The sequence below is a fragment of the Lampetra fluviatilis genome, chromosome 50 (assembly GCF_964198595.1).
Source record: "Lampetra fluviatilis chromosome 50, kcLamFluv1.1, whole genome shotgun sequence".
Classification (NCBI taxonomy): Eukaryota; Metazoa; Chordata; class Hyperoartia; order Petromyzontiformes; family Petromyzontidae; genus Lampetra; species Lampetra fluviatilis.
The window spans coordinates 10,072,279-10,095,011 of record NC_136324.1 but is presented as its reverse complement, the minus strand read 5'-3'; the positions used below and the strand labels follow the sequence as shown (position 1 = coordinate 10,095,011).

At 47.7% G+C, this 22,733-nt stretch overlaps 1 protein-coding gene across 7 annotated transcripts in view; it reads right to left on the bottom strand.

Moving 5' to 3' along the window:
- The window catches only part of LOC144948706 (clathrin coat assembly protein AP180-like), a 142,924-nt gene that overhangs the window by 85,930 nt on the left and 34,261 nt on the right, over positions 1–22,733 (bottom strand). For 6 of the 7 annotated variants that reach the window (XM_078878389.1, XM_078878385.1, XM_078878392.1 and 3 more), the window contains exons 5-11: positions 15,800–15,875; positions 15,065–15,167; positions 11,981–12,074; positions 10,204–10,315; positions 7,990–8,096; positions 5,142–5,183; positions 1,911–1,991 (exon numbers count right to left, since the gene is read on the bottom strand). In XM_078878389.1, the coding sequence (XP_078734515.1) occupies positions 1,911–1,991; positions 5,142–5,183; positions 7,990–8,096; positions 10,204–10,315; positions 11,981–12,074; positions 15,065–15,167; positions 15,800–15,875 (615 nt within the window). The remainder of the gene's footprint in view (positions 1–1,910; positions 1,992–5,141; positions 5,184–7,989; positions 8,097–10,203; positions 10,316–11,980; positions 12,075–15,064; positions 15,168–15,799; positions 15,876–22,733) is intronic. The other variant, XM_078878391.1, reaches the window with a different exon arrangement.

Below are 22,733 nucleotides of genomic sequence, written 5' to 3'. Positions count from 1 at the left end.
GGCAAAATCTCCCTCAAAGTTACACAAAACCTGTTTAAGTATGTAGGGCAGTATAGGAAATAAAATATATCAATTGGTCCACTGTAGCACAAAATTCTCCCTCTTTATGTAAATGAGGTATTCATCAGGCCAAAAGCTGCGTGCAGGCTGGATGCAAAAGCACGAGTGTCACCATTAGATCGGTCCTCTCGTCATGGCTTACATGCCACATGACATCACCATACTGCATGTAAAAATACAGAGTATTTTTTTTAGACACCAATTCGAAAGTATAAAAACTGTGAGAATACTAATTGAAACAGCAGCAGCACCATGAGACTACTGTATGCCAGTTTCGTCCTTGTTAGGATTCATCAGCACAATGTAGCCATCATTGCAGACTGCTGCATTAGGCCTCGAGGGCTGTGTGTGAACAGGCCCTCCGCTGATAACTGTGGGCAAAGTTTGGCACCGACTAAGGGTGATAATAATCCTCATCCTGTGTGTAGCACCGGGCAGGGGTCACAGTAAGATTGCAGAGCGGGCTGCCAGGATGCTGCCAGGAGACACACGAATTGCTTTGGTTTAAGACGAGATGGAGGCACTGCATTGTGACAAGGAGTAGAAGCCTGCATCATCATCATCAAAGCCAGGAAGGGTTGCTGTAGAGCTTCTGTCTGGTTTTGTTACAGCATGCTGTGTATAGGCAGGATAATGAGCAGGGGAGCGATGCATGGAGTGGAAAGGATGACATAGGGGAAAACAAAAACCTGAGACAGGCACACAGATACAAAGAGCTAGGAGAGACAAAGATAGGAGAAACAGAGGACATGGAAAACGCAAACTTTCACGGAAACCAACAGAAACACGAGCGGAACATGGACAAGGAGACAGAGAAATGTAACGTTTCAGAAGCCTTATACAAAACTCGTTTTTTGTAGACATCACTGCCACCATCGCCAAATCTATACAGCCAGAACCTATTCCCATCTCATACACTCACGCTAAAAGTACCCACAATAATGGATGTAAATATCAATAAAAAACAATGAATCATTAAATTAAATACTGTGAGGAGCACACAGCACCTGTTGTGATGACACATTACAACCCGGACCCCGAGCACCGCGCCAGCTTACCAACTCCTGTGACAAGGTCTCAGGATTTGGGGCTGCTTTCATGCCCTGACTGGTGAAGGGCGACAGTGATTCTCAAAAATCCTGGCTGTACTCGTCCTCTGGGATTTATCGAGAAGTTGGGATCCCGACGGGGAGTCCGAGTGCCTCTACGCGTGATCCACATAAACAGGAAGAGCTACACAGAGTTTGGGCTTGGCGCAAGTGGTGGCGATGTCATAAAAGGAAAGAGAAATACAGATGAAGGGACGTGGAGAGAGCCTTGAACAGGGAAATAGATAAACACAGATGGAAACAAGGAGAGGGGGTGAAAAAGAGATGGAGAGAGACACGGAGAGAGAATCAGACATGGGACATTAATTTAGAAGCTTGTCACACACCCCCTTGAGTCATCTCCCTTTATTTTGTTGCTTACGTCACTTTCTGAATGGTTAAACAGTTACCCATACGGCTTTTTTTCTAATAACAAGGGAAATGTTTCTGGCAAGATGGTGCAACGCAGCCTCCAAGGCACTGGCATTTGGAGGCACGTGGGAAATGAAAATTTTGAAATCTCAGGATGTAAATGGTTCGGCAGTGGGCGGACCCAACGGCAGGTGGGCGACTCGGCCACGCCACTGCGGACCACTCACCGCAGGCAAGATTGCTGCCAACACCAAGCATATGTATGGGAATGCGGGGGGAGGCAGGGGGTGGGGGAGAGTTTGAAGGGCCACCTATTTATATGCACAGCCAGCAAAAGAAGCAAAGCATCAGAAATCTACAGCGGGTTGGCACAAGTGCCACTAATATTACCGTTTCAAAGGTCAGCTCTTTAAAGGGGGACTCCTTTTCCCCATGGAGTTTCAGATCATGCAGGACTTGTGTGGACAATACCTTTGCATGGAACACATCCACTCGCATTAATCCATGCACTGATTTTTATCTACACCGATACAACACGAGCACAAATCGGGTAAATGTATCAATTAGCTTACATACCTTTAATTGGTCCTTTAAAAAAAAGTGCTTTTACAAAGTAAGGCAATAAGATATCTTTATACAGCGTGCACATTCATAGACAGTCTCTTCTAATCCCTTTGGATATACATTTTTTTGTAAAGTTGTTGGGCGCCTTGGAGGGCTTGAAATGGCCATGTCGCACACGTTGGAATCACCTTCACCGACATCCTGCACTTAAAATGTAGGGAAACTGGGAGCGAACGAGCTTCAAGTGCCACAAGTTTGATAGCCTCCGCTCAGTCACTTGCGACTATAAACACTTCGGCACAAAAATAGCTCATTCGTGGGTTAACACATTTGCAGATTGACACAAACCAACCCGCCCTTTGCGGAGCAAGTAGGACGGCCATGCAGAGGAGGGGTAAGTGTGGCCATTTGAACCGATTCCTAGAGAAGCAGTGCAATGATAAACTCTTCCAGAGCCATTCTGAGATTGATGCTGCCTCCTAAAAGGAGTCTCCTAAAGAATGAATCTCATGTTTAGTCATTATCATTGTTCCATGTGTTTACCCAAAAACGCCTCAACCGTGCATCAAGACTTTTTTGTAGGATCCTGCCACGTTATTGCAGAAGAGGGCGATGTTGCTGCTGTGCATAATCCCCAATTGAGTAATTTTGCTGATAACTTCAGCATTGGGATTTATTGGCCAATACCAGTTAACAATGTACGGCTCTTTAGTTTTTTTCAATTTTAGCTATGGGAGGAAATCAGAGAACCTGGGAGGAAACCCCTGCAGAACAGGGGGAGATGGACATACAAACGCCACACAGAGTGGCGAATCAAACCCAGGGATCTCTTGATGCGAGGCGCCGGTGTTAACCACTGCTGCCCCTCCGTCCTAATTTAGTGACAAAAATGGCAATAAAATGTTTAAAATATCTAAATGCAAAATAATTGCATGGCTAGGATATGATAATACAGACTCGTGACACCACCTCTAGGCCAGCACACACACCCACACATCGGTGGCCTCCTTCACTTCACAAGCCTGCAGTAAGTGACAATTCTTCCTTGGCTGTTACTTCCAAGGACCGATGCTAGAAGTTTTATCAAAAGAGCAGGATGTACCGTTGATAAAAATACGTTGCATTGGGGAAAACGACATGTCTCGGACCGTGTTCGTGAAAAACGGCAGAACCAATACTGGTGCCGTGGCTGATTATTACTTTAATGCGGCTGGCTCACATGAAATCGATTTCTCCAAGACGATGGTACTTTGCAAGCCGACTGGCTATCAACAAAGATTCGTTCACGAAGCCATCCATATATACAGACAGACACAATTTGAACCGACAAGACGGTTTTAAACTCAATCATTGTTAAGATGTCATCAACCACTTTGGGTCATGACTTGATTTGTGTTTTATTGGCAACTTCTACCGTCAGCAGTGTGGATGGGTGTAGCGAGGTGCAATGCCCCCCCCCATCTCTACCCCCCTCTCTCCCCCTATCTCTACCCACCTCCCATCTCTCTCCCTCCCCCCTATCTCTACCCTCTTCCTCCCCCCATTGTCTAACACACTTGGACTGTGCCCTCGCCTTCAGCTCCATCTCTATCTCTACCCCCCCATATCTCTCCCCCCATCTCTACCCCCTCCCTCCCCCCATTGTCTAACACACTCGCTTTACTCCTAGTGCTTTACTCCTACATTAGCACTGGCTGCCCAGCCCATGCCGTTTACGCCACACAGCTTTGCTCACTTTGAAAACCCTTATAAGCAGTTGCATTTGAAGGCTTGCCCCCTCTTTTCTCTCCGCCTGATGAAGACCGCTGGTGTGGCGATCGAAACGTCGTGGTCTTTTGCTTTTATTTTTAATTTTAACTTATTATATATATATATACATACAATTTTTATATCTACGTGACTTTACCTCAAGAACCAAGACTATGCACTACTACTACCACTGGGCAGCCTTGCTGCCACGTTGGACTTAAACAGTTGGATAAAGGGCTGGAATATAACTTGTGTGGCGCTACAAACTTTGCACGGCAGTTCACGGTCACCTCATGCGGAACATGTTTTGGCAGCTAACCAAAACGTACCTTTTAAAATAGCTTTCAAAAATATCGACGATGACGGTATTTGACGTTAGGTAATACATATTTTGCTGACCATCTCCCGGCACGCCTCCTCCTTCGCTTTATTCACAATGTTCTCGTTATACACAGCCCTGCAGGCGTGAGCCGTATTAGTTGGGAACGTGGCTTAGATGAGAACTTCCAACTGACAATGGAAACCCGCAGTGAGCAGTTTCACACAAACACCCCAAGGCATGTTTCCCTATAATTTGTCATCCAAAAGTTTCGAGTTGGGGTGGCAGGGGTAATAATTAATATTACCAACATTAACACTGTGAATAATATAAACACCTCGGTCACAGGCTGGCAGAAGTGCCGATGATGTCATGTCAGCCATGTTGCATACCTGTCAACCCCTTATCAGTGCCGACCTTATTACCGACCAATTAAGACCATATTGGTCACCCCATGCCCTTGTAAATCTCAACATTCATCCTAGAAAGTCCCATCACAAGGGAGAAACAAACACTTTTTTTTCTTTGTCCGTATTGAAACGGCTGTACGCTGTATGGACCTTAAAACTCACTTTCCCTTTACAAGAATATGGTACACCGTATCGGTTGGCAGGTATGACGTTGTATGGGCGTTGGGTTGTCTTTCTAGCAGCCGATTGGCCGGTGGAGTGGGAGCGATGATGTAATCCATAGCAACAGCTCTTCCGCGAGTGAGAGTTATGATCTCACTGCAACATCCATATTTACTTTGACTTACGATATATTTTCTCTTAGGAGGTTTAGGATCGTACTGAAATCGCAGCCTGCTTAAGGATCTTGGCAAAGTTCTCAAGTGTCGTTTAGTCACAAATTAGTGCACAAAAAAATCTAAAACGCGAAATTTGGTTTCCATTTAATTTGGATAATTGTCAGCTCTGAGAAGAAAAAAAAATGTCAGTATCCGTGCCACGTGATAATCCTTTCTCTGTAGCAAAGCAATGTGTACGCACCTGTGCAATGTCTGGAATGTCTCCCTTGTCAATTCCAATTTGCTGTAAAACATTATGAAGAACATTTTACACGTTATTAAAGATGTCAACAGCATAGCAGAAGACAAAAATAGTTATCTGATAACAATACATTGTGTTACGTTTTTAGACTGTTTATACGATTATTCTTTGGGTCTTTCGGTAAAGTCAGGTAGATAGGTTAAATTAATAAAAATACACAAAATCTACGACGCTTCGATCACAACACAAGCGATCGTCATCAGGAGCCTATCTACGTGACTATACTGAAAAACCCAAAGAATATGAATTCCTGCAGTCACGAAAGCTTTAAGTCAAGATTTTTATACGATTGTTTATATTTGAGCTAGAATTTCCCAATTCATATTTTATGATAGTGGAACATCTTATGGCTGCTTGGAGTTTTGCAACAATGAACGTCTAAAACAGATGGATTTTTTTCCCCAATGTTATGTTATATTCAAATAATTATTCAAATAAATACAATACTTTACACTAAACTGTTCAATATGAACTCCATTGTCCATAGAGCCATCAGAGGCATAGATAACCACACTGCCTTGTATCCATGGGCGTTGGGAGTAGAGTCTGCATTGCTGTGGCAACCCAACCCGACAGATCCCAGGAGATGCCAGACTCTGGAGTTGGGATTCACCGTTTGAGCAGAGTCAGACGTTTCAGAGGCAGGCCAACCCCAGAATCAGATACGATGCCGTGGGTCAACACGGAAGCGAGATGCATGCCGTGACATTTTGAGTCTTGCCAGTGTCAAATCACAAAGTGGAAAGTTAAGAAAGAAATTCCTTTTTGTAAGGATTAAAACTTAAAAATGTAAATTTGAAATAAATTCAAAATTATCTGTGCACAGAAGGTGGTGTCTATGTAGTAAGTATTCAGGAGGCTTTGACGACGGGGTCGGAGGCACACTTATTTATTAACACCAACTTGTGCACAGTAACGGGTACACACAGTACTTAAAGGGGTATCATCCCCTTCACTCGGCTAACAGGGAGACACAACATCTAACCCCGCTAACCTACGCCTAAGTCCTCCACTACGGAGCTAGGGGAGGCTACCTATCCCAGCCCTGGTCAAGCTGGGATCCCGGCACCTTGAGTCTCCAGACCGGCTCTTATTAGAACGTCAGTCTGGGCTCTCGGGGCCACGCCACCGGCTTGCCCTGGTCGGCACTGACAAGGACAGCGAGCCAGGGGAGCTCCGGGGCCTATTCTAGCTGGTCTTCAGTCTTCGCTGGTTTAAGCTAATACTCGACCTCGAGCCCTCCGGCTCACCACCTTTTATAGTACTCGGCCCCCAGGAGGGGCCCGTGGGGGATGCAGGTGCGGACGTCGGTGTGAGCACCTCCTCTGTGTATGGCCCTAACCACGCCCCTTGTGGTTGTTAGCCATCCGTGCCCATACACAATTACACCTCTACATCTATGTGCAATGCAATTCTAAAGCCGTAAACGTGTACTGTACTTATCTGTTGTGTGTAAATAGGTGAACCCATGCAACTTTTGACACTACGTGTTCTGCCTGGTGCATTCTGGGTTAACATTTTTTACATTTGACGATTATTTTACAGACATTTTCTAAATAAAAACAATTAATCCTTCGTGCCCATCAAAAAACACATTCTGGCTCATCGCTCTCCAGCCTTATACATCGGCCTTGCACCTCTGCTTCTTGGCCATGGTAAGTGAATCCGATGAACCAGTAGCTACAAATAGTTTTTTTGCACCATTACACTTTCAATATTTCGTTCATTATTTCAACAAAGTTATTGTTACATAGATATTAATTTTGTTTAAATATAAGTCAAAGGTTTTTAATTAAGGATATTCTGTCCTATTTATTCATTATTGAAGTATGTTTACACATCACCATAACTGGAAAGTCTGTTCCCCCATTATGCCCACCAGAGGTCTTACTGCACATTTTGCTCGTGAAATAAATATTTAGTTCAATCACTCATTTATGCTTGTTGACCCAGGAAAGCCATATATGTGCATCGTATGTAATATATGTGCATGGCCTACAGCTGTAAGCATGATAATCCTGCCTCCAGATAAAAATAAGTCTCATGACCCTGATTTAGCGCACAGCAACACAAAACGTAATGTTTTTTTTACGTTTAAGATCACTTCAGAGCTTGGACTGCCGGCAGAGAGAGCTGGGGAGGGAAGCAGTGGGCCAGGCCAATGGGGATGACACATCAGGGGGCCAAATCTCACAGAGCCCATCGGCTCAGAGCAGCTCTGTGGGCACCCTAGCCCTGGTGCCGCTCCTTGGCCGGCACAGTGCGGACCCTGGCAGTGGCGGCGATGGCGTTAACGAGGCATTACCCCAGGGGCACAACGATGGGGGGGGGGAGGGGGGTATACCTGCGGTCTACAATGAACCAAGCCCAATAAAACACATCTGGCTATCGAATCAGTAGAGCTTAGTTCCACCCCCTCTGAGGAAATCCTAGACCGATGGACATGAAGCAAGACGCAGAATAACTAATTGTAATTAATGTACCTTTAAAGTACTGTCACTGAGACTATATTCTTGTTAACCCAATACACGGTGCAACTAAAATAATATATCGTTATAGCCTACATATTATTGTATACGAGATTCAAAACATCCATTGAAATAAGGAGTTGCGCCCCTGTATTACCCCGTTAGGAGAACACCCAGAGTCTGAACTCTTGCTCCATTGTCGGAGGACACCTTGAAGCTGATACAGTCCTGCGTGTCATCTCAACACCCATTGCTACACACCAACTGTTAATATGATGAGATTTTTTTTGTAATTTTTATATAATAGTGTTGCTCCTTACCTCGGCAATCTTGAAAAATTCAGCGACACGCGTCATCCGAGTGAGAAATTTCTTGTAAAGTTCCAGGGCATCCTTGCTTTGCGTTTTCTTCAGCTCAAAGAACTTTTCTGTTCTCACAGACAACAGGTCACAATCCACAAGCTCGTCAGGTGATGCTTTATCTTTTTTTACGATGATGATGAATCGCTTTAGAATTGGGCTGAGTTGGGTAACAGAGGATCCTGCCCATTTACTAACAGAATAATAGCACCTAATTTACTCATTACTGATTGCAGCAAAACAATTGAGCCTCTGCATTTTATTAAATGCAGTGATTAACGAGTTGAATAGCCTGCACATTCAGAACAAGTATTAGCTTAATTACCCAGTTAAGGACAGCATTATGAAAACGCTATTTTTTTTATGTATTAAGCAATTAAAAGTGTACATGGATAATTAACCAGTCGAAATGAAAGAAACTCATTGGCTAGGGCGCTCGGTGTCATGTGACACACACATAACACAGATAAGCATGAAAATACCCAAAACATGTTGTTTCAGTTATTTTAAATAGCCATTGTCATTTGAAATACAATTACACTCAAGGAATGGAAGGAGGAATGGAACACATTTTTATTTTCAAGATTGTAATGAGAACAGGACTATATCAATTGATATTAATAATCAACTAAATCTAAACTAAACTATTTTTTATTTTACCAGCTAAGGCCCGCTGAGCTATATAGCTCTTTTTCAGAAGTGACTTGACCAGAAATTATAGCTCAACAACAGTGGCGGCTTATCACGTGGAAACTTATCGCTGATTCTAAATGTGGATAGAGACACCAGAGGACCCGCAAAAAAAGCCACGCGACCATGGGGAGAAAATGCAAACTCCAAATATATAGGCGTCAGGGTCGGGATCGAACCCACGACCTCCCGTATACCCGGCGAGGTAGTTAACATCTCGGCACCGTGGTGCCCATAATCAGATCTACGGCATATTTATGGTCCGCTGAATCCGGGAGCCTGGTTTGCTGGATCCCATCATGAATTTTGTTTGTCGCCAGGAACTTATGTCGAAATATGCCAAAGCTTGGGGGCTGCGAGGGCATGGTGGAGGAATGGGCAGTGGAGATGGGGACCCGTGTGTGGCTGCGTGGATGGAGACCCGCATGTGGTTGCCGTCTGGATGGGTACCCGCGTGTGGCTGCTGTGTGGATTGTATGGGGACCCGCGTGTCGTTGTGCCCTCTTACTTAAATGTGGGAAGTGGTAGTGTAGCGGTTAGCGCTGCGCTCGCCAAGAACCCGATTACCCAAGTTCGATTCCCACTCGCAACCAACACCATGTGACAATTATCTGAACTGGTCCTGGGCCTCCCGAGGTCGACTTTGTCTCATATCTGAGTACCTGGTGCAGTTTTTCAACATCGGCACTCGGGAGGCAAAGGCGGTCGGGCGTTGCTGGCCACCCACCCCCTCGTGTGCCGTGCTGTCCTTCATTGGTGCTCGCTAACAGTACTTGCGCCAACAGTCTGTTAGAGGCTATAGGGGGGATCTTTGTCTTACCGACTAATAAGACGTGACCATCTCCGCTTAATTAAATTAGTACGATACATTTCAATACATTTTGGACAATTATATACATTCATTTTTCTGCAACATATTAACCTGCAATTAAAACCTTTTCCTTATTTATGACATTATCCCAGTCTGTGGGCCTACAAACATTCACTTAAATAACTCAGAAGATGATATAAATCAGAGAGTCCATATCCAAAATGTACTGGTGGATTGTGAGCAATAAATAACAAAAACACTTACAAGCATCCATCTCACCACTAAGAAAAAAATGAGAGGTTGGTAATAACGAGCCTTCGAGGGAAGCCTACGCACTCTTGTTAAATAAGTAAACCATGGACGAGTTTTGATGTAGAAGTTTCATAAACAGGGTGTGTGAAGAGGAAGAGCAAGGCACGTTGAGGTACATAGGCAGAAAGAGGGGCATGAAGAAAGGAGGCAGAGAGAAACCAACACAAGACCCACAAACACGTACAAAGACACGGAGATGGAGACAGAGGGGAAAAGACTGGTAGGCCAAGACGAGACGGACGCATAAAAAACAAAGGGAGACCAAGACATGCGGAGAAGGACCAGAGGGACGAGCAAAGATGGAGGCAGCGGAGCAATGGGGAGACGCAGCCACAGGCAGCATCGGGGCTGCCACCTCTCACCCAGCAGGTTAATGACCCCGTCGTTGTAGCAGGCAAAGAGACGGATCATGTCCTTGAAGAGCAGTGAGAAAGCAGCGTTAATCACTCCGTTGCTGAGGTCACTGGGGCTTGCCTGTCAGCGACACGCGACACGGGTAGACAGAGAAGCACTGCATTAACAATTGGCGAGTGAGTTCGGGTTATGTTTCCATACACAAAACGCAAGCCCACCCAATTACACATGACGCAAACGTGCACCATCCGATTTGCGCAGTTGGCTATGTATGGTATAAAAGAAGTTCAACATACATACAATTGATGTTTAATGGTGATGATTCTTGTTAATTCAGAATATATGTATTTTACCCAGATAATCGTAAGAGCTAAAACCTAAAATATCATAGAATTAGGTCGGAAAACCTACATGCTGTACTATTCTTTAAGGTAGCGAGATGTTAACTCCCTCGCCTGGTATGCAGGAGATCGTGGGTTCGATCCCGACCCTCACCGCCTGTATATATGGAGTGTTCATGTCTCGCTCTCCTCTCTCCTCCCGGAGGTCACATGGATTTTTCTCTGGGTCCTCTGGTTTTTTCCTCCACACTTAGAATCTATAAGCATTTAGAGTATTTGGCTGCTATACATTTCCACGTGATAAGCCACTTCCTTGAGAACAATCATTTATGGCCATGTCGCTTTTGAAAAAGAGTTATATAGCTCAGTGGGCCTGCCCTGGTAAAATAAAAAGAGTTTAGTTTTAATTTAGTTTACCCGGTGCATCGCCGATCCTGCATGTGGATGTATCTCAGTGTCGAAACAACTCGCCGATGATGCCCACAATGTGCTGTATTACAGAAAGGAGTGCCCAGCATGCGAGCATCGATTTTACTCATGAGAAATTATTCATGTTGTTATATAAAGAGTAATACAGCTATTTGACTCACAATTTCCATCAGAATTCTATTGGCTGCAATTGTCAACCGTCCTTGATGGGACGAGAACCAATATGATGCTTGTCAGGCTGCAGAGACTATCACTTTTGTGGGTAGCAAAATCTGCCGTCTAGAAACAAAATGTCACCCATTTTGGCACCCCAAAGCGAGGGGAGGGGGCGAGTTAATGTGCATTTATAGAGAAGCTAGAAAGCTGAAATTTGGCACAAAGAGTCAAGATAATGCACATAACCAGAACATTTTAAATGTAAGACTTTGGGCACCCAACATACACCTTTATGCTTGATGCTGGGGTAAAGTAATTCATATATTGCATGTAATTGTAAAAGTAATAATGTATATTACTCCCTGTTCCTGTTCTGCAGTAATGTGCCTACTTTATTGAGGCCGATATTGGAACATAAAATAAAGTTTGATTGATTGACAAGTGGTGGTAGGCATAACAAAATAAAGATGTTTAAGGTAAAACAAATTAAAAAAAATACAATTTAAATTACAAAAACGACACCGAGTTTAAACACAGCCATTACTTAAACAGAGCTCCTCAAATTGCCAACCCACTCGCAATGTTCATCCGACTCCACAATATCAACATTTCCGCGATCAATGCTTCCAAAACGGAACTCGAGAAAGACTTACGGAAGTTCCAAAAAAATCTCATCAAGTGCAATAGCTTGAGCCCATTCAGATCTTAACTGTATTGGTCACTGGCTGCAAAGCAGATCGAATCTAAATTGTAATTGTTTGAGTTCCTAACAAAACTACACTGCACACTTTTAAGACACTCACAACACGTGTCATAGTAATTCCGGTTAATATTATGACCAGAGGAATTGAGACATTACATCAAAGTCGAGCAGAGCATCCACTTGTCCTTGCAAGACAGGCAGAGCCTTGAGAAGCTTTTCCACATTCATACTTCTCATGAGACCTTCGTTGCTATTGGAGAGAAGAAACGCGCGCATTGGGTTAGAGGGAAGCATTGTAACGGAAGATGTCGCAGTAACACCGGAAGGCAGCACCTCTCACCAGTTATAGCATTACCCAGGGCGCCCGTATTCCGAAAAGAGCGTGCCGGGGTTATTTGTGCGACACATATCCCAACATATTGGGAATGCAGGCAGACCTCGGTTCAGCGCTCGAGGTGCGTTTCCCTGAAGAAGTGAACCCGAATAGAATCAGCACTGCATTGTATATATGGGTTAAGTTCCTGACAGACTTATTTCTATCGTATGAGCAATATACAAGGGCTTGATTAGGGTATCGATAACAGCGCGATTAATAATGCAGATGGTAAATATTAATTAAATAATAAACATTACAACTTATAATGCACTGTACTCAAGTGTGTTCTACTGTACTCCTACATAGCAGCGGTGCTAGACGAGGCTGTAGGAGCTGCTCCCAGTCTGGGTCACTCAGAGAATAGCTTCAGAACCTCCATGATCTTAGCAATACCCTCAGTCTAAATTTCTGTGGTGAGGTTTCTTTAAGGTGGAGCCCGATACTCGATCTTGGTCTCATTGAGGTCTCACCTGGCTAGCATTGAGAACAAAAATATACAATTTTTACGTAAAAAAAAGTTTCTTTGAAAGTAATCCTTGGCTGAGAGCGTGCGTCGCTCTCATTGGCCGAGCGAATAATGTGGGCGGGTACGTTTCCTAAGCCACCACTGCTGCGTGTTTTCACTCTTAAATCGCATTACTTAGGTTTTGATTTTAATTTTTCGTAAAAATTTTCTCCAGGACAAAAACCACCGTAACGAATTGGCATTCTACAGGGTTGCACTAAGCGAGGTCTGCCTGGTAAATAAAATCAGGGCTAAATATATAAATAACATATACGCTCCTTTGTTTAATTATTATGTTCCAGGCACTATTATACAGCAAGCACTGGCTGCGTGTATGTTGATGGGTGCGAGGGTTACAAACGAAGATCACACAGAACCACCCGCTGTGAGCGCTTCTCCTATGGAGACTTCCCAGATTGAGCCTGGGGCCCATTTTTGGATCAAACCCTGAAATACAAGCTAAAATAACCTCAACGCTCATTCTGAATAACGTTTGCCCTTTGTAATATCACTTGCGTGAGGTTTTCCTTGAAGTCAGATATGCTGCACTCATGGTTCATCTCCTAACATGGCTGCCATCGTTTATGGGCGGGGGCTGGAGTTTGCCATGTATGCAAATTTCAACTAGCCGAAACAATTATTATTACAGCATGAACTTTATTCCAACATACTGGTGACGCTGCATTGCCTCCCTGTCTGAAAGAGCAATTAAGGTGTTAATTTTTTACCAGTAAGGGTTTTGCACAGCACACCCCAAGATACCGAGTTTCCATTAGGCAGCTTGGGCCAAGAGCACTTCCATCCCAACGATGGGGCGCTGTTCAATGCAAAAAAGTAATCCAGTCATACCTCGGTATACGACCGCTTTGGAATACGTCGAATTTGGTATACGTCGTGTTTTGACGAGAAAAAAATGTATTGGGATACGACGTCTTGCTTGGGATACGACGCGCTTGCTACAACTTGTATGGGTCGGGATGAGTCACCGCATACAGTACCCGCGTACACAATACTGTTTCGGCTCTAACAAGCCGTAACAGTATTGTGTGGAATGATCAGACAATGTCACACTTCAGGAACATGCTTAGAAGGCAAAAACAAACTTCAATGGACAAGTTTTTAGTAAAACTCAAACCTGGTGAGCCTCAACCAGGTCTAAGTCAAGAAAAAAAAAGACAGAAAAGAGAAAGATAAAAAAAACCCATGGAATTTCAGCTTCCTGAAGTTTTAATGGAAGGGGACTCTCCTTCCAAAAAGTAACATCTCCTCCTCCTCCCCTTCCTCACCACCATCCTCGTAGGATATCAACTCCTCTCAGCAAGGTAAAGTGATGTAAAATTATATTTTTAATTTAAATTTATTTTAATTTATTCATGCATTTATTTGAATTTATGTATGATTTTTAGTAATAGGTAGTGTCTAAATTATTTTATACAACCCCATTAATGTATATGCCATATAAAATATAATTTCTTATACTCTGGAAGGGATTATTTCCTTTCCCTTTATTTCTTATGGGAAAAATTCGTTTGGTATACGAATTAACGACGTATACAGAGGTACCACTGTATTGTATAAAAACTAATTATGCATTGTGGTGGAAGTCTGGTTATACATTTTATTTAAAATAATCATTAACTCGTCTATAGCGCACTTCGCATAATGATTCAACGTGCTGAAACACTACACAACAACGCATATGGAGTTAGTTGATATAGGGAAGTGAGTTTGGACAGGAGACATCGCAAGAAGTGTTGGTGTGCGATGGACCAGACTGGTGACGGAATGGTAGCTAGGGGTGGGGTCGTGCCCTTACAAGAGCAACATGGGATGCGGCCCCGCAGGACCATGAGGCGTGAGACGGTGTGGTGAGGGGCCTTCATCCCGCAGTGGTCGGATCATCGCCGACGATGAGGACTGAATATTGAGAAAGGCCTTCGGAGGAGCTCATGGCCAAATGAAGAAAATGTGTAATTTATACAATGGGTCATTTGTACTTATTCTTTGGTGACCAAGGTAAGACCAAAAATCAAGGTTGTCGAAACTTTTTACGTTGAGAGACAGATTGATGAAGAATCTGAGAGCCATGGGCCACAGATATAATGAATTCTAATCATTATACATATGGTATACAGCATGTAGTATTTGTTATACAACATTCATGCTATAGTTATATTGCTATCAACATTATGCATCCCGAGTGATGAGCGATGTTTTCTTATTTTGTATGACAAGGTGAAGAGCAACTTTAATCATGAATGATGCAACCAGGGAAGAGGCACGAGAAGAGAGAAATACTCGTAGATGCACTATCTGGAACAGATGGGAGAGGACAGTAGCCCTCTGTTACCTCACTTACCCCCGTTTAACACGTGTGAAGTCAAAGGCCATCTGTCTGTAGGAATAAGCCTTTTCATTCAGGTATTTGCTGTACCGGCGAACAAAGGTTGACATGTCGTATCCTGAAAAGAAAAAAAAAAACATTAACGCAGTGTTACCGCGTGTTAACGCATCGTATGTAATCACCTTTGGGGGTCTCGGCTCTCCTACCCAACAGCAGACAGGTGCCTTCAGGCTTTATAAGGAAAGGTTTGAGGACACACTTAAGAGCTGGGCTAGGGTTTTGCGTGTGCTTATTGCCAACTGGTATGAAATCACCACTTTTAAAAAAAAAATCGAGAATGTTTTAAATCGCAGGTTCTATTATGGGGTATGGCAATACGTTCAATATCACGCACCTCCGATGAGCACGGTTGTGGTACATATGGTGTGAACAGGTTCAACATATGTATGTAAAGTACAATAAAAAATCAGAGGTGGAAGAGAATAAGATGTGGATGGTCAAAGTTTAAATCAAGATCTGAGTGGGGCTGGCTCGGTGCTTTGGAGAGTGTCTGGCCAACTTCGGAAAATATTTTCAAGTCTTTAAAATGTATTTGTTTCACGTTCTGTGGACGATTTATATCCCAAATATCACTTTCCATCTGCATTGCACGAAGAGAGCATCGTGTTGCGGTCTGTACAAAATCACCAAAATGGGCTTCACACACACAACACACCAACACACGTGCACAGAAGCATCCATCTCTCTCACCTTGAACCCCACTTTTATCCAGGAAATTGCTCAGGTTGAAGAGGGTATTCCTCGATGCCAGGTACTGGATGAAACGCTAGGGATGCACGCACGCACACAGATAGAAACCGATTCACGTAGTCAACATATAAACACGGAGCTCTTTGGTCTTAGTTTAAGACTATGGCTGCGTACGGTGCAAAAGAAAGTTCAACATACACATTAGAATTTGGCATGGTACACGCATGAAATTAACTCGCATCCCTGAGCCATCCAGTATGATGAGACTAGGCATTGCAATGTTTGTGCTCGCTTTGGACAATCTGTGGTTCCATTCCGAGGAGCAACTGAACTCCATATAATACGTTAGATTTGCGTAAAGATAAATGTGTCGTTAAACCCGCCTCCACCCGACAGTTAATTAGCAAGGTTTGTCACGAACAAAACGTGCCAATTAGTTACTAGTTCAGCACACCGGTGCGTTCAAGTAAACCCACAAACCTTAGAATTTGAGTACAACATTTTGCTGGTAATTACAACTAGCCTCACCAGGCGAAAGCCAGAGTTGCGGATAAATCTTCCTCCTCTTTTGCTCTTAAAAAGGAATAAATGTAATGTTGTCACCGAGCCAATCAGGTGCGAAGACCAGAGAAAGGGGTTAATGTATTCATGTAATAATACAATGGATATCCATTATTAGTTGGGTTATTCACAGTTCATCAACATAGATTATGTACGTCATGCATGTGTAATGTAGTAACTCGGCGGGAGACGACTTCACGGGTAGCACACTCTTTATTTCACCAACTTCGGTTCACAGGCGACTAACACCCACTGTAGTATCTCGGGTGACTAACACCCACTTGGTTACTCGGGTGACTAACACCCACTTGGTTACCCGGGTGACTAACACCCACTTAGCTACTCGGGTGACTAACACCCACTTAGCTACTCGGGTGACCAACACCCACTTGGTTACTCGGGTGACCAACACCCACTTAGCTACTCTGGCGACTAACGCCCACTGAGCTACTCGGGTGACCAACACCCACTGAGCTACTCGGGTGACCAACACCCACTTAGCTACTCTGGCGACTAACGCCCACTGAGCTACTCTGGCGACTAACGCCCACTGAGCTACTCGGGTGACAAACACCCACTGAGCTACTCGGGTGACAAACACCCACTGAGCTACTCGGGACACACCCTGCCGGGGTGTCCGTCTCGACTGTGGGTCCCCCAGTCCCGACCCACGTGGGCGTCGAACCACGGGTCCCACAGTCTCGCCTCCGAGCCACACAGGGCCCCGGTCCCTACAAGGACAGCGGGACTAGGGGTCTCGGGGCACTATGTCTTCAACTCCGTCTTCGATCTTCAACTGGTTAACCACCCCGAGTGCTCTCGCGCGTCCCCCTTTATACCCCACCTGCGGACGTCGCTGAGAGCACCCATCCTATTTGACCAATCGGTGGGCGCTGGCTACGATCCTGTTTTCCCACATCTCAGCGTGCCTCACCACCCACGCCGCGCCGCCCCGTCATCCGTCACTCCCGGCGCGCGCGTCCATACCACGCCCACAATGCGTGCCCAACCCCGCACCCCATGCCGCCCCGTGATCCATCACTGTCACAGTCGGCGCGCGTCAACACCACCACTACATCACCCCCTACCACATAGCTCGCAGCCGACCCGGCTGCTATAAAAATATACAGTGTGCCCCGTAACACAACAACAAGAACAACAACCAACGTAACAACACAACACAACGCGAACACTGCCATCCGCAACCATCAACCAATGCCACTACACAAGAACAGAACAATATATACAATCCGGCGAGTGACAATACCAAATGTGTATGCAGAAAAAAAAAAAAAAAAATTTCTTCTCTACCGACTCGTGCAGCGTCCCATTCTTTCCGAGCGTCCCTAGAACGGGACATTACCCCGGCAGAGGGGGAACACCGGGCGAGCTCGGTGTTGAAAAATGACTTCATGAAAAGTGTTGTGCCCTAGCCCGAGTCCGCCTTGCCGGTCCGTCGTACGGCACCAGATGCGGTTGACCGTCCGGCGGTGCCGGCAGTTCAGGAAGGCACGGGCCAGGCATCGGGGACCCGCGCGTGCCGCGGGGTTCCGGTTCCCGACGGTCAGCAGCCGTCAGGCCCGAGACACCTGGGGGAGGGTCAGGTGGAGACACGTGAGGATCAGCCTGCGACACATCACTCCACCAGTCGACGGTCACATCACACGCCCGGTCGTTACGGCACAGAACGGGGTCACACGGTGCCGCATAGGGCTTCAGTCGGGAGGGGTGCACGTACCAACGGCGTTTTCCCCATTTAATCTGTATACTCTGGGGTCGTGCAACCCGCACAATTTCCACCGGTCCCCTCCAAGGTCTCAACAATTTGGGGGACGTAGCCAACGGTGCATGTGGACAATGCAGCCAGGCCTTATCGCCTGGTTTCCAATCGTGCGTATGCACCCTCCGTCCATGCAATCTCTCGTTCGCGATTTGCCGAGACCGCGAATTCAATCTCGCCGCCTCCCGCGCTTCAGCCAATTTGGCGATATTAAATTTGATGTGGTCTGCCAATTTTGATTTTGCACGTGGCTGGGAAATCCCCAGTTGGACGTCCATGGCCGGATCGGCCTCCCGCCCATACATAAGACAAAAATGGGGAAAACCCCGTCGCCGCATGAGGGGCCATTCGATAGGCCGCGATTACCCCCGGCACCTGTAAGTCCCAATCAACCTGATCGTCGCAGACCTGTTGGCACAGCATAGACGTAATCGTCCTGTTCAGACGCTCAACCATCCCGTCAGTCTGCGGGTGGTACGGGGAAGTCCGCACTTTCATTGTACCCAACAGGTCGCACACCTCGCGCAACAAAACGCTCGAAAAATTCTTTCCTTGATCTGTCAGCAAGCGTTCGGGGGCGCCCTTGTCCAAAACATAACCCTGGACGAAGGCGTCCGCAACCGCTGCAGCCGACTGGTTGGCGAGTGGCCATGCCATGGGCCATCGGGTGAAGTACTCTACGCCAACCAGCAGGAACCTATTTCCCCTCGGCGTAGCAGGAAAGGGCCCCAAGATGTCTAACGCAACCAATTCGTTTGTGCGCGAAACTTGAATGGATTGCAGCGGTGGATTAGCCGCCAATGGTGGCGGTTTTCTTCGGGCGCACCCTACGCATCCCTTAAGAATGTTCGCCACGTCGTTACCCATCCCCGGCCAATAATAGTCTCGCTGGATTAGGGCGAGCGTTTTGTGAAAACCCAGATGCACGAGTCGTTCATGAGCAGCCAGAACGACCCTACCCCGCATAGCAAAAGGCACAACAAGCACGTGACGCCGGGACATGTTGTCCCACTTCATCAAGAGGCCCTGTCTGCACACCCAGGAACCGACCCGCGCATCCCCTACCTCGGGAGCGTCAACTTTTCGACGTAGCGTAAGCAGGGAGCTGTCGGACATTTGGAGACGGCCCCACTCAATGAGGGGCAACGATAACAGCGAGTCCCTCCCCGTGGGAGCGTCGACACCCGGGGTGTCAGTGGCGGCGAGCGCAACTCCCGCGGTGTCGGCGACCGGGGGTTTACACCGCGCCGATCCCAGCAAACATGCGCAGTCCGTGCGCGGTGGCAACCGCGACAAGGCGTCCGCATTTGAGTGTCGTAATCCCTTGCGGTAAATCGTCGTGAATTGGTAGTCCTGAAGGACCTCCAACCATCGGGACAATTGGCCCGATGGCTGCGCCACCCGCATAGCGTATTGGAGAGCCGCATGGTCCGTACGAACCGTAAAATGACGGCCGTAAAGATACGGCCTGAATTGCTGTGTAAAAAACACAATCGCTAACAATTCACGGCGAGTCACGCAATAGCGTTGTTCGGCGGGGGAAAGAACTCTACTACCGTAGGCGACCACCCGTTCGACCCCCCCGACCACCTGTGAGAGCACTCCCCCGATACCCGTGTTGCTGGCATCCGTGTCAAGCAAAAACGGTTGTGTGAAATCGGGGTAACACAAGGGGGGAGCCTGCACCAAGGCGTCACGAAGGGAGCAGAACGCAGCCTCCTCTTCCGCCCCCCAGTGAAACCGCACACCCTTAGCCGTCAAAGCGTGCAGGGGCCTGGCTACGGTGGCAAACTGCTTGACAAAACGACGGTAATAGGAGGCGAATCCAATAAAGCTGCGAACCTCCGTGACCGAGGTTGGCGTTGGCCATGAGCTGACGCAGTGCGTCTTAGCAGGGTCTGTCGAGATCCCTGAACGACTCACGATATGGCCCAAATACCTGACCGATTCCCGAAGCAGAAAACATTTAGTCGGCTTAAATTTAAGCTTAGCGGAACGCATCCTGAGGAACACCGCTCTCAGTCGCTGGAGGTGCTCCTCAAAAGTCCGGCTGAAAACGATGATATCGTCGAGATAAATCAAACAGGTGTCCCATTGGAGGCCCGACAAAACCAATTCCATGAGCCTCTGGAACGTGGCGGGAGCGGAATGTAAGCCCATGGGCAAACGGTTGAATTCAAATAGGCCACCAGGTGTCCGGAAAGCGGTTTTAGGTTTAGATTCGTTATCGAGGGGCAATTGCCAAAATCCGGAAAGCAGATCGAGTGTGGGAAAAAAACTGTGCTCCCGCCAAGGCATCCAGCGACTCATCCATTCTGGGGAGCGGATACGCATCCGCCATCGAGATTTTATTTAAGCGGCGGAAATCGACACAGAACCGCAAAGACCCGTCCTGTTTTTTAACTAGGACAATAGGAGCACCCCACGGACTGGAAGAGGGCGAAATAATGTCGGCCGCCAACATATCATTAACCGCCGACTGCACATGCTCCTTCTCGGCTGGGCTGAGCCGGAAGGGATTCTGTCGAATAGGGGCCGCGTCCCCCGTAGCTATGTGGTGGCGCAACAGGTCTGTGCAGCCGATATCGTACTTATGTCTGCTGAACACATCAGCAAACTCGAGTAGCAAACCCCTCAATGCTCCCAATTGCACCTTGGACAAGTTAGCAGACCCGGCACACAACGAGTCCAACCACTCTGTCCCCTCATCACTTGGAGGATGCGACTCGACACTGAAATCGGCGTGAGCAACGAGCTGTTCCTCAACGGGTAGCGGCGCGGCGTGAGCCAGCACCGTTCCCTGCGTAATTATGGCCGGCCGCGACCCCGTATTCAGGACCATTACGAACGGCTCACTGTCCCCTCTCACCATGGTTTGAGCTACCGCCAAGTCGAGGCCCCTTTTGGCCCTGTTAGACAGCCCCAACAGTACTCCCTGTGCCCCCGCACCCACCCCGAGTGGTTTCCTCAACCGAAGGGGTACCAACATTTACGATCCCGGGGGCACCCGTACAGTCTGAGTTGCCAGCGCCTGCACCGTCGCACAAACCGTGCGTATTTTGGTAGGGCTTGTCAAGAACGCAACCCGCCGTCCCGACGGAAGCTCAATGCAGGCCTGATCTATGAGAATTTTGATGGGCATTTTGGACAAAAAGTCCGTACCTAGCAAACAAGGAACGGCCAGCGATGATGATACAAAAATAGGGCCCGCCAATTTGATGTCACCAATGCAAATAGTCGCCCGAATCTGGCCGATGATCCCCAGGGATCCCCCATTCGCCGCATAAAATGGCACGTCCACAGGCAGAAGGGGTCGACTTTGGACGGGAAGAATGTTATAAATAAGGTCCGAAATTATAGTGGCCGACGCACCCGTGTCCACAAGCACCCGGACCTCAACCCCGTCAATAAACCCCGTTACCACGGACGACCCGGCCGACGCAGCCACTATCCTGTGGGCCAATTCGGACCATTCGACTGCTTGCGGGCCGTGTACGGACCCCCCCCGCCGAAGTGAACCCCCGGCACCCAGCCGCTGACCCCCCACCGCCAAGCGGCGACCCGAACGTGCCGCGTATGTGGACCGGGCGTGTGAGGTGCCGCGACTTGCCGGGTTTAGTTGGGATGACTTGTGGGCCTGGTCGTCGTCCCGACGTGGTCCCGTGGCGCGCTGACGCGGGGCCCAGCACCCGGCTGCGACGTGACCCCGAAGGCCGCAGTTGTAGCAGACGACGAGGGACGTCGTAGGTTTCGGTTGCTCCAGCTTGCGGGATGAACGTGTGGGTGAACGACCTCCCGTTCTCCACTCCCCCGGACGCGATACAGCGAAGGCCTGCTCCCGATCCGCAGCTGGCTGAGGCTCGGCGATCGTGGCGGCCAGTGCCGCGTTCTCCGCCAATTTGCAGACGACCGTCGGCTTGCGCTTGAGGACCTCGTACGCGTAAATACTCGTGGCGATCGCCAGGGAGCAGATATCCATTTCGTCTGCCACATTGATGGGGACTCCCAACTCGTGGGCCAACGCCAGCAGCTGCTCCGTCACCATGGCGTCCTTCCCCTCCTTGTCCATGCGGGGAAAAGCTGCGTCCGCCAAGGCGAGCAGCGCCGTGCGATAGGCGAGCGTCGTTTCCCCAGCCACCTTCCGCCGATCGTAGAATTGGTGGCGGCAGGTCGAGGGCGGGCCGAACACCCTAGCCATCAGGTGTAGCGCGGCCTGTAGCGTTGAGCGAGACGACCTTGGGGCCGATGTGAAGGCTGCAAGCGCGTCGTCGTCGAGCATCGCTGGCAGAGCGCGCAGGGCAGTGGTGTCGGACCACCCCGACATTTCTTGATGTGCGAGAACCTTCGGTGGAAGGCTCCCCAGTCGCCTTCATCTGCCTTGAACGCCGACAGCGCGGGTAATCGTTGCTGGAGGACTCGGTCGTCGTCGTCGTCACGATTTCCCCCCGCGCCACTGTGGTTGTACAAAATGTCGGCTCTGTCAGCAGTCGCACCCTGGAGAGCTCCGGCGCGCGCCGATGACGCGGGCCGCGCTGAGTGGAGATCTCCGGCCACGTGGTGTCCCCGCTTCCCGCCAAACAATGGCGGTCCCTC